Source organism: Polypterus senegalus, chromosome 11 (assembly GCF_016835505.1).
Source record: "Polypterus senegalus isolate Bchr_013 chromosome 11, ASM1683550v1, whole genome shotgun sequence".
In the NCBI taxonomy this organism is placed as follows: Eukaryota; Metazoa; Chordata; class Cladistia; order Polypteriformes; family Polypteridae; genus Polypterus; species Polypterus senegalus.
This window is the reverse complement of record NC_053164.1, coordinates 19135844-19148820: the sequence shown is the minus strand read 5'-3', so window position 1 is coordinate 19148820 and position 12977 is coordinate 19135844. Positions and strand designations below refer to the sequence as shown.

The following is a 12977-nucleotide window of genomic DNA, read 5'->3' as shown; positions in this document are numbered from 1 at the left end:
TTTGGCAATGCGGCTACACTGGGACCGTCGGCGTCTTTGTCTTTTTAAAAAGACACCTTCAATAACTGACACTCGGCTAGCCAACCCCAAGACCACAGGACATTTCTGGACGGCTCTGTCAAAGAAATTGGTGGGGCTATGGTACAGTGAGCTGCAATGGCCACTAGGAATTGTAGTTTTTCTTGTGCTTGGAGTCGCAGGGTGAATAATCGCCGGAACTACAATCCCTATGGTGCCCCAGCGAGCGGGTCAGCTCAGCCGCGCTCCCATTGGCTAGTTTCTGCAGCCGCAGCCCCAGAGAATGAATGAAATTGAAAATTGCTGCTATATTACAAGTACGATACAGGGATCTGCAGTGTTACATTCTATTATACTACACCAAAATGGCCACAGTCATTCAAAACCCTCTGAAATCGTAAGTAAAAATATTTTCTACCTTTGCTTGCTGCCGCTGCAATTTTTATCCTTCTTGTAATTTCTGATGTTTAGCATTGATTGCCCGGTACCTGTATTTTTAATGCATTGCAAAAGTATCAGTAACGTATAGAACACAATTTGATTAAAGCTGTGCAGGAAAAGGCAATAAAGTGTCAACTGTATCCTTAGCAGAACCCGTCTTTTAGGGAATGTGTGCCGCTTTCTGGCAGCCTTGCATTTTTAAAAAGCACTGTATGTTTTGCTTGGACTATTTCTTTATATACGCTGGAATGCATGTCAGCGACTGGCTTTTTTTTTAATTTATCGGGCACAATTGTATCAAAAAGCACTTACAGTGTTAAGACGGATAATGTCCCTAAGGGCTGTATAAGTTTTTATTTTTTACATGCGCGTTTATTTTACTTGTTCTATCGTAAATACCTATGCACGTCTTTACTTCAACGGCGAAGTGAAATGAGATATTGTGTCTGAATGACTGTGTATATGTGCACGCACAGCTAGCTTTATGTCTACATATGCCGTACTGTACATCTCTGTATTTATGATGGTTTCGAAGGCAGTTTAAGGCATGCTTTTTGCAGAGACGCTTGTAACCGAATTTTCGCATCAGCATTCTCGCCTTAATCGTCTTGCGTTCAGCAAGGTCTTTGTTCCTCAGAGAAATGATTGTAATAAAGAAGTGATAATTATATTCCGTGCTGAGAAAGGTCGCCCGTCCTTGTTCATACAGAGAAATGATATTGCAGCACAGACGGGCGCTTTATGTTGAGCAGTCAGTCTGGTACAATTGCTTCCTTTGTGAATAGATTTTCTTTTCTGTCTGCCGCAAACTATAAGAGACAATAATAAACTGAAAAGTCCGTCTTTTCAATAAGGTGCGGACCAGCAAGAAAAGTGGACATGCACCCTTTGATTCGCAAAATATGCAGCGAGAGAACCTGTTACAATTCACATTGTTTTATCCCAAAGGCAATTGGAACATAACATGTAGCTGAGTACTTACCGCATAAATCACACCAGTAACGGATTCTATGGTTTAAAACCAGTGAAGGGCACTTCGGGGGTTCCATGAATAACTTTATCCTAAATCAACCTGTGCTTTCTGTTTGCGCCAAGCAAGGGGCTGAAATAAAAAATACCGAGAGGCAGCCTGGAACCGGAAAGCAACTTATCGCGTTTAATGCTCCATTCGGTTTAAAACTCATGTTGTACAGAGAATGGATGCACATTGTTTCCTTGTTAAAACAGAAGCAGATGAATGCGAGAAGAGCTATGGCATGTGAAGGGTTTTGTAGTTACTGTCAAAACGTGTAAATCAGAATCACACGCATTCATCGATTGGGTGATATGATATGTGAATACCCCCCGATCCCCGAGTCTATCTATCTAAAATGTAACTAATTCATATTGATACCTGAAGCATCAACAATATGGGCTTTTGGCGCATTATGTTATAAAAGTGATTGAATTACATTTTTCTTATAGCGAGAAAGAGAAATAGAGATCGAATCTGAAAGAAAGATTTCTGAGGGAAACACCCTCAACTATTCTCTGTACATGATTATGAATACACGAGACTTATAAAAAGAGCAATACCCGGTGTCTATCTATCTATCTATCTATCTATCTATCTATCTATCTATCTATCTATCTATCTATCTATCTATCTATCTATCTATCTATCTATCTATCTATTAGACAATGAATTGTGAAATTCTTAACTCCCTGCACTCCTGTGACATTTTTTTCTGGCAGAACAAGTTAAATGCACAGGCAGGAGTTTATTTTGCGTTAGTGCAGGCTTTCAACCCGGAAGAACAATTATTCGAAATCTCCAAAGGTAATTAAAACTCCACCTAGCTTAACGTCCGTTCTGCCAAGAAACGTGCCTTTATGGCATACAGTATGTCTTCAGAGCTGTTGAGTCAATGCGCGGCTGAAGTCCTTTTCATATCAATCATCACCCGCGCCTATATTGTGCCGGCTTTCAGCCTAACGTTGGGTTTAGCACTGTATGCCATTAAGCGTTTTTACAAGAATATGATAAAACTCCTTGCATCAAGTGTTTGCATATATATATATTTGTGAAAGTTAAACTAATCAACCCATATATTTATGTTTTATTTCCCCCACACACTTTTTGTTAAGCATACTGACATATCTCTAGGGCTACTTACCATAGAATATTCTAGAGCACTATGGTATAAACGATTAAAGGCGCTTGGGCTGCTATTTCTCGTTTTAGGCAGCGTCATTTGCGATCACACTTCTTGACAAAATATCTCAAGTTCTTTTAAATTCGACTGAAATCTTCAATCGTCAAGATAATTGTTTTTATTGTTCAGGTCAAAAATTATCTAATGTATCAGTATCTTTTATACAGTGCCTATCTATCTATCTATCTATCTATCTATCTATCTATCTATCTATCTATCTATCTAATATCTTTATTATTCATCCATATATCTGTTTATACTATTTTGTATAGTGCCTTTCATATCAATATGTCTACAGTATATACTTTACTGTGGACTCATAAAAATAAAGATGCTAAAGTGGTCTTTCAGATGATGCCATGGGCTTACAATCTACAAGAGGGTTCCAAAAAGAACCTTTTTATCTGTAACAGGTTTAAAACTAACTATGAATCAATAGATAATAACAATTTTGTGAAATACCAATGATGTTCTGATTTTAAATTATCTATCTATCTATCTATCTATCTATCTATCTATCTATCTATCTATCTATCTATCTAATGTCTTTATTATTTATCCATATATCTGTTTATACTATTTTATATAGTGCCTTTCCTATCTATCTATCTATCTATCTATCTATCTATCTATCTATCTATCTATCTATCTATCTAATGTCTTTATTATTCATCCATATATCTGTTTATACTATTTTGTATAGTGCCTTTCATATCAATATGCCACGGGGTTACAATCTACAAGAGGCTTCCAGAAAGAGCCTTTTATCTTGAACAGGTTTAAAACGAACTATGAATCAATAGATGATAACAATTTTGTGAAATACTAATGAGTTTCTGGTTTTAATACGACATTTCCTGCATCTATCTATCTGTTTATCTATAACATTTTCCAAAGAAAACTGACAGAATCTACAAGGTTGGCTTCCCTCTTACACATTGAGCTCCCCAGACGTGGCTGGTGCTGCTCCTAAGTTTTCAAAGACATTTGCATTTGGCTCAGCAGAGCTCCTGTCACACACGCTGACCCTGCTCCTGTCTCAGATGCTAATTCAAGTGTATTGTAGTTCTTCAGTGGTTTTTTTTTTTTATCTCTTCTTCTTTTTTTAATAAAAAGCAACCAAAACTAGAAGATTGTGAAAGCGGGTAGTTTTAAATGCTATTCCAAATTAAACACTCATTTATAAACTAAAATGGAAACGTCACATGTATGCCTACTCTCTATAATTTCATCTGCTATATTTAAATGATTTTATGATTAAAAAAGGATAAAACCGATAAAGCAAAATTACAAAAACTAATAAGAGAAAGATGTCAATTAAAGTCTAGACCCCTTACTAAATGATAAAAAGCAAAAGCCAAGGACCCCTAGAGCAGTGGATCTGAACCAGTAAACACCCACCGTAAGGCTAGCTAGCAGTCTGAAGGCCTGTACTCTACAGCAGACATCTACAAGCCTCTGAGCCCTTTCTATTATAGGAAGGTGTAACATGCCCGTCCTCACCCAGTGCATACCATCTCAAAATGAATCGAGCAGAAGAACCCAGTGAATCTCTCTTAACAATGTGATTGGGGGTGTCAGCAAGACCACAATCTATGCCATAGCATCTATCTGTCTGTCTGTCCATGCCATTATCAGTGTCTTCTAAACAAATTAACTTCCTGTTGGGGACAAATAATATCTATGTATCAACAGTATCTAAATATAGTCTGTCAAGGCTAGAAAGAAGGCTAAGCTCCTAAAGACCCTCCAGTTCCAGCACCCGTCTTGCTTTTTTAAAACGATGAGGTCCATCACAGGATGACCTAAAAGAGCCCCACACTCCGCACCGACACACACAAACCGCCTGTGCTTATCTTCCTATACCTGATAATCGGCTCGTAGGCAGTGGCGTAAATGCGTGGACGTGTGATTGAGGTAACGACACTTTAGTCCATCTGTTATTATTATTTTTTTCTTTCAAAAACGCATTGCGCAACTTAAACTCTTTGTAATAAGCGTTTTTTTGGTGAATGGTTAAGGCCTGTATGGTCTCGTCTTTGCTGCCGTACGAACCCAACTTCGACGATGTCTGTGCTTTGGTCCAGTGAATGTGTGCCTGTAATGCAATGGCGACTCGTCCGGTTATGGACATTTGCCTCGGTCGTCTCAGGCTTTCCGCAAACCTGAATTCGTAAAACTGGATGCAGTAAACGAATTATTTTGTTAGACTTTTCATTATTTATTTATTTTGAATAAATACAGTAATCTGTATCGGATCCGTCGTATTTACTCATGAACCTACAATATTTAACAATTGTAAAGCTAACGTGTTTGTTTCAGAGTTCCAGTATGGATGTAAGAGAGGCGACTCTTCAGCGTCCTGTACAGAGGAGACGAGGAGAGACAGCAGGCGGCGGAGACTTTGCGCTTCTTGTCTGAAAGCACCGCCTAATAAATGTGGGAGCCACTACCGCTTTCAGCGAAGGTCGTGTTTAATACCGTGAATACGGAACCGTACCAGTTATGGAATCCCCCCGCCATGCTCCTTGGTCTTAATCCCCATGGCCGGCTTTCCTCTCTTGACCTGCCAAACATCCCCCTTCCCTAACTCTCTCTCTCTCTCTCTCTCTCTCTCTCTCTCTCTCTCTCTCTCTCTCTCTCTCTCTCTCCTCCACTCACATACACACTCTCACAAATACGTCCACAAAAGCACAGTGAGAAGCTGAGCACGTTACCCGATGCCCACTTCCATCCATCTTCACCCATACTACTGTCGGGTGTCTTGCCCAATACATCGTGGAAGCGTGGCATGCGCCAAGGTGTTCAGGCTGGGATGTGCGCCGGTACGCGAGCCCCCAGTCTCCTTCATTACTGTATCTCTCCGTCTCACGCTCTCTCATTCTCTCCATTAAAGTGTTGTCGATCTGAGAGTTGCTCTGTCTTGCTTCACTGATTTGAAATAAATGAATTCCATTATTTCTTTGCTCTGGCTGTACTGTACTCTCAAACCATCTATCTGGTTAAATACCTGCTTTAAATGTACTAAATCATTTTGCCTATTATAAAGGAAGACATGGCACACTGCATTGTACTAATGCAATTTTGAAAATTATTATGAAATACGTATAATTGCGGCTATGAATGTAATATGCAGTACTCAGTCTACCCACCTCTCAGTTTTCCAGGCATCCTTTTTAGTTTATTTTTTAAAATATTTTTATTGATTTTAATTAGAAGCATCCTTTTTATTTTTAATGTCCACTCCTTTATCCACTTTATAAACCCAGTCTTCTGACACAGGAGTTTGCTTATTCAAGCAGAAATGGAAAAAAGGAAGGATTTTAAATAACATAACATAACATAACATAACATAATGTGACATTTTCAAACTCAGTCAATCCAATTCAGGATCACAGGAGGCCAGAGCCTGTGCTGGCAGTACAAAGACATAAGTCAGCCCTGACACCGGCCCAGAATGGTAAGGTGGCCACGGCACCGCAGGGGGTCATTTAGCCAGGCTAAGCCCCCCTACCCCAAATATCATGTCAAGTCCCCCCACGCTGTTGGGCTCAGCAAGCACGAGGGGTGAGGCAGGGAGGGGGTTGCTTCAGGTGACTCTTTGGGAAGGGCTGCATTGTCATGTAACTTTTTTTTTACAAAATTCTATGTTAAATGTGAACCTTAAGAATTATGAAACCAGTCCAGTGCCTTATTTATATATGACCATTAAAAACTGTGAAAAATATTTTCACTTTAAAAGTTTCGAATTTCGCACACCAATGTTTGCACCACCTTGCCACACAGTGAGCACTAAAGAGTCGAAAAGGCATCTGAAGTTTTGTGAAGCCTGTACAGCAGTTTTCCGTTTATCATCTCACGCCTTCTAAGAGTATATAGGCGTTGAGCGGAGATGTGCCTTGCCTCAGAAAGCGTTATTTAACCTGCTCTTGTGTGTACTGTTTCATGCTGGATTTTTTAGGATTTTGTCACACCATGCCCACCCCTAGCATTTCAGATGCTGTCCATACAATTTTGGTCTGGAGCTGGAGATGAATGGGGGGCATCTGAAATACTAGGGGTTAGGGTGGGAACACAATCCCGGCTTCAAACCAAAATGTTACAAGGGTACTGGGGAGGGTTAGGGAGGTGAAGGCCATGGTGTCTCAAAAATCCAACAAGCACCAGTTTACCTGACAACATTGATGAGACAGGCCTTGACTTGATGTCTGTGGGAGGCTTAGCCTGGCAAAATGACCACCTCTAGCCGGGCCTGAATTTGGGACGCCATTGCTCTTTGCTTTTGCGCACTAAATTGTTCAGTGTTTTATTGTATGGTTTATGTATATTGGTTTATTTATACTGTTCTGTCTATGCATAATTTAACTGTATCATTACCAAAGGTCGTTATAATGCTTCTAAAATGTAATGCTGCTGAAATTCCTTTAGCATGTCGGTCAAAGGTTTTATTAAACATATTTAACAATCCCATTAAATACTTTCATCGATAGCTTCAATGCATAACATGGCCTTAGTATGTCGTCTGCATGTTCTCCCCGTGTCTGCGTGGAGGTCTCTCTGGGTATCAATAAGATTGACTGACATTTCCAAACTGGCTCTGTATTGGTGTATTGTGTACTTGTAATATTTTTATTTTTATACGGTATCGAGAATTACTTGTGTTCTGTTCTGTCTGTTGTATTGTATTGATCCCCCTTTTTTTGACTCCCACTGCACGCCCAACCTACCTGGAAAGGGGTCTCTCTTTGAACTGCCTTTCCCAAAGTTTCTTCCATTTTTTTCCTACAAGGGTATTTTTGGGAATTTTTTTTTGTCTTTTTTAGAGAGTAAAGGCTGGGGGGCTGTCAAGAGGCTATTGCGACACAGAAATACATTGTATTGTATTGTATTGTGTGTGAATGATCGCTGCCATGGACTAGTTCCCCATCCAGGACTGGTTCCTGCCCCGCATCAGATACTGCTGGGGTAATAATAACAAATAGTTAATACAAATAATTTATTACGTTTATATTGCACTTTTCTAACTGCTGCTGCTGAAGTATGTGAATTTCCCCTTGGGATTAATAGAGTATCTATCTATCTATCTATCTATCTATCTATCTATCTATCTATCTATCTATCTATCTATCTATCTATCTATCTATCTATCTATCTATCATATCATATCATATAGTGCCTTTCACATCTATCTATCTATCTATCTATCTATATAGTGCCTTTCACATCTATCTATCTATCTATCTATCTATCTATCTATCTATCTATCTATCTATCTATCTATCTATCTATCTATCTATCTATCTATCTATCTATCTATCTATCTATCTATCTATCTATCTATCTAACCTGCTCTAAGTGTTTTATATAGACAGTGGAGAACCGCTTTAATCACCGTCAATATGCAGCATCCACTTGGGTGATGTGACGGCAGCCATTTTTGCTCCAATATGCTCACCACACAGTAGCTATTAGGTGGTGAAGGGGTGACAAAGATAACCAGCCAATAAGAGACGGGATGATTAGGGAGGCCAGAATGACCAGGCCATAGTGGGCAATTAAGCCAGGACATGGAGAAACGCTTTACTGTTTTCTCTTAGCCATCCAAGGATCTTTAATGACCGCAGAGAGGCAGGACCCCGGTTTTACGTCTCATCCAAATGATGGCACCAATTTTGACAGCACGGTGTCCCCGTCGCTGCACTGGGGTAGTGGGAATGCACAGGGAGACCACAGGGTAAGCACCCCCTGCTGATCTCAGCAACACTCACGTTGCCTTGGAGTGGATAAAGCAGATTTCCAAAGGCTCGGTTATTTCATTATCATGTTTCCCAAAATGTACACCAGCTGATTTGTTTTTCTCAGAATATCAGTCAGATTTTTCACTGAATAAATTCAATGGTCCCCTTAGAAGGAGCTATTTTAATAGCTAGAGTGTATTCAGCTGACTCGGTCTGCATGTTCTACCTGTGTTTGCAAAGCTTTTTCCCGGGGTGCTTGGCCATTCCTCCTCCATTCCCAAATCATGCAGGTTGGCCTGCTTGACAATTCCAAAATGGCCTCAGTGGGAGTGTATGTGGGTGATGTTTGCCCTCAACAAGGACTGGTGCCCGCCTTGTGCCTGATGCTGGTAGGTCAGCTTTGAGCATGGGAAAGGTGCTACACAAATCAATAATTCTTTACACTTATATAGCACTTGTTGTCACTCCTCAAAGGGCTCCACACAGGGACGACCCGGGAAGCAGACCCTTGATCTCTTTAATTATTATTAGTGTTATGTTCTTCTTGTCCTCCCATATCTTCAAAGACATGCAGGTTAGGCTGACTGGGAGTGTTTGTGCAGGTGTGTGCACAAGTGGGTCCTGCCATAGTTTGGCACCCAATGTTGGTACCTATGGAACCTGAATGTGATTCCCCGGGGGTTGCGAATGTTATTTTATTATTTTGTCCTCAAATTGTAAAACAGCTGAGATTTTTTGTTAGAGTGTCAAATTTTCTTCACTGATGCCGTTTCATTTTTATTTCCACAGCGTATTACATTTAATGAATTAAGTAGTCTTCATATTCTGTGTGGGTTTTTATTCAGGCACTCTCATTTATTTCCATTTCCAGTTGTAGGTGAACGAGGTGAATGTTTGTTTCCGAGTACACGGCATGACTGGCACCCCACCTACACTCTGAAAATTGAAAGGTGCCGAAGTAGTTCTTCAGAACGAATAGGGGAACCATTTTTGGCTCCCTAAATGACCATCCATATGAAGGTTGCAGGAAGAGATCTGTAGCAGGTACCATGAACAGCCAGGACTGGATGGTCACAGATTTGTGAAACACCAATGGCTCACCATTTTAAAAGGATTCTTGCTGCTGTGGAAAACCAGCCTGAACACCAATAGGCAGACACCAACAGTTCCCAGAACACCCACGTTGATTTACAATACTAGTGACTGGGAGCTCGATCGAATCGGGCTTCAAATTCTATGTTTGTGAAATCCATACTTTCTCTGCAAAGAATTATTTGTTGTTTAAGTCCTTGAAATGATTTTGTTATCATGGCACTGATTTGTAATGAAGAGCTTCCTGTTTAAACGGGGCTGCGAGACGTGAACTCAGCTCTTCGGCGCACCTCATTTGATTTTCGCCGGCAAACAAATTTTCAAAACAAACCGTATTTTACGACTCTAATCAGAGTCAGAGTAATAATTATGTTGCCGTGGTCATTTTAGATCTGAGATCGGCTAAAATTTAAAAAATGACCGTTGTTAATACCCAGCCGTCATTACTCAGTTTGACAATAGATGTCAGAAGGACGGATGCCAAAACCAAACTGCCTGAAGATAGATTTCGACGTACCAAGCAAATGGCGATACGTTCGAAATTACTTACGATTCTGGAGCTGACGAAGGGTTTAAGTCAGTCAACAATGTTAGTCCTGGAAAGTACGCCCCACCAAACCAACGTTCCAAAAACCAACCGAACTTACTGTTATCTGCTCGGACCAACACCGACTTACTATACTCGGCCGTCCAGCGACGTCACTGTAGCATTTGAACATTCTTAGCCAATCATACAATACTGCGTCCACGTTTGCCACGTTGTGTTCTAACTACAGAGGCAGAGTCCCGTTGCATGGTTCTAACTTGTATTGAGTCGAGGTATTGACATGAACACCGTACATACGGGTTATTGACGCGAACACTATACATACGGATAGTATCGTCCCATTGCATGGTTCTAACTTGTATTGAGTCGAGGTATTAACGTGAACACCATACATAACGGATGGTATCAAATTACTGTATATATAAGGATTTACACTGACTACAGTCCCGCACACAACCCAGTGTCCTTACACCACACATCCCCAAGTCCGGGCCTCTTAATAGTCCTGCCTTCACCGCCTCCACTCCTCTCCTCCGAGCTTCATCTTCTTCCTCCCAACTCCGGCTGATGACTTTATTCCCACCCGACGTGCTCCAGGTGCCCTCTGATGAATTTCCTGAAGCACTTCCTGTTGTGGCAGAAGTGCTGCATGAGCACCCAGAAGCACTCCGGGTGTCCCTGGTATTCCTTGCTGCCTTCCAGGGCTCCACAATCGTCTGGGTGCCCCCTGGCGGTGACCATTGGCCCTATAGGGTTGAGCTTCCATACTCACTTCCTGTGACCCTCGTACAAACCAGAGCGGCTGCCCTCTCGTGGTCCCGGTTTATAGTCCCTCTCCCGGGACTATACGTCAAACGTTACTCCTTAACAATCTCTAGATTATAATGTCTGCTGAACAAACGGGTATCGCTAGCTAAGCGGAGGCAAGGTGAGCTCCAACACGTGGCGAGAGGTAGAGTGACTCAGAGGAGGCTGGTGCGTGAGTGACGGCTCCCTACTCCTGAGGTCCTGCCTCCCTCTCCCTTTGGCCCGCAGCCACTCTCTCAGATTCACACAAATAAATTGGTACTTTCAACCAGACAATGATACTCAGCACGATGAGAGAAGTCCCAAAATCAGCCGGAATGTTCAAGCAAATTATAGAAAAAAACCTAAATCCGTTAAGTTGTTCTCTCATGTAAAGGGGACAGACAGACAGACATACATTTGTTGGATTTTATATATATACAGTATAGAGATGTAGACATGTTTCCGTGTGGGGAGGCACAGTGGTCCCGTGGGGCCAATCAAGGTGGTTGGAGTTCATGACCTCCCTGTGTGGAGTTTGTATGTTCCTGTCATGTTCATTTGGGTTTCCTCTCACAATCCAGAGACATGCAGGTTAGGTGGTTTGGCGGTGCTAAGGTAGCCCTAATTATGTGTGTGTGTGTTCACCCTTTGATGGACTGGCGTCTTGTCCAGGTATTGTTCAACCCTGCTTAGGATTACGTAAGTTTAGAAGGTGGCTGGATGGTACAATGTGGCCTGAAAGTGTGAAGATGTTGGAGCACAAATGGTGAAACCCCTGGCACAAGCTCAATGAGCGATCTCTTCACCGGCCAGATGCTGTAGACATGGAGCTCACTGTAATATACCTTTAAAGTGCCTTTGGATGAGGAAAAATCTCATTGTACTGTCCTCATGTGGTGTTCAACAGAGAAGGGAACTGGATTGTGTAATGTTTGCATGTTTTCCCTTTTATATGTGAAAATACGTAAAAATATACACATTTCAGAAGAATAGTTGTTTTCATGGTGTCAGGTCTCCTAACTAGTGTCAGATGAAGTCATGGCTGTTTGATGAGGTCTTGTGCAATTCCTTTTATCAGGTCACTGAAATTAACTTTGAGCAGGTCCTCAAATCGTTGTGTAATTACTGCTGTGAGACAGTTAAAGAAAGCTGACCAAATGTGAGATGATGTGTGGGGCTACTTATGGCAAACCGTATACTCTTTATTTAATTTAGTCTTAGGATTGATCATCAGTATATATGGAGATGATGAATATGAATCAGTCATGCAAAGCACCATCCCATTTATATAAAGGAATACTTTCTGTTCAAGTCTTTCCTATGCAATTCCAGACATTTGTGATTGTTGATGCAGGGAAGGGTAGGACGGCAGAGGCAAGTTGGTGAGAAATGTCATTCCTGTGTGATTTTGTGCTCTGTTTACGTGACTTGAAGCTTTTGGGTGGGATTGTAGAAATTTCATCCATGCAGAGTTAGTTTGCTAAATAGCTGGGCTTGTGTAGGGCTGGGGAACATATCCGATTTTCAGTTTGATTTGATATTTTGGGGCGGCATGGTGGCGCAGTGGGTAGCACTGCTGCCTCGCAGTAAGGAGACCTGGGTTCACTTCCCGGGTCTTCCCTGTGTGGACTTTGCATGTTCTCCCTGTGCCTGCATGGGTTTCCACCCACAGTCCAAAGACATGCAGGTTAGGTGCATGGTGATCCTAAATTGTGCTTGGTGTGTGTGTGTGCCCTGTGGTGGGCTGGCGCCCTGCCCGAGGTTTGTTTCCTGCCTTGCACCCTGTGTTGGCTGGGATTGGCTCCAGCAGACCCCCGTGACCCTATAGTTAGGATATATAGCGGGTTGGATAATAGATGGATGGATTTGATCTTTTTTTTTTAAAATTACTATTCAAAAGCCAATATAGCAATGTTCATCACTTTTATCTGATTTTCCACAATCTCTTATGAATGTTAAATAAAAGCAGCAAAATCTCCCGGGGTCTCATTTATAAAACTTTGTGTGGATTCAAGCGTAAAAACATGCTTACACTAAAAAACAGGAAAATGCATACGGCAAAAGAAAAAACAAATCTGATTTATATAACCTGTCGTACAGATATTTCTATGCAGTTTACCTTTATAAATCACTAGCTGCATCAAAGTAGACCTCAGA

The 12977-nt window shown here is 41.3% G+C and overlaps 1 protein-coding gene across 3 annotated transcripts in view; it reads left to right on the top strand.

The window, feature by feature from the left end:
• Positions 1-351: 351 nt before the first annotated feature.
• dpf1 (D4, zinc and double PHD fingers family 1) overlaps positions 352-12977 on the top strand; it is a 358128-nt gene continuing 345502 nt past the window's right edge. For all 3 annotated transcript variants that reach the window (XM_039768120.1, XM_039768121.1, XM_039768118.1), the window contains exon 1: positions 352-415. In XM_039768120.1, coding sequence (XP_039624054.1) covers positions 384-415 — 32 coding nt within the window. In that variant the 5' untranslated portion in view covers positions 352-383. The remainder of the gene's footprint in view (positions 416-12977) is intronic.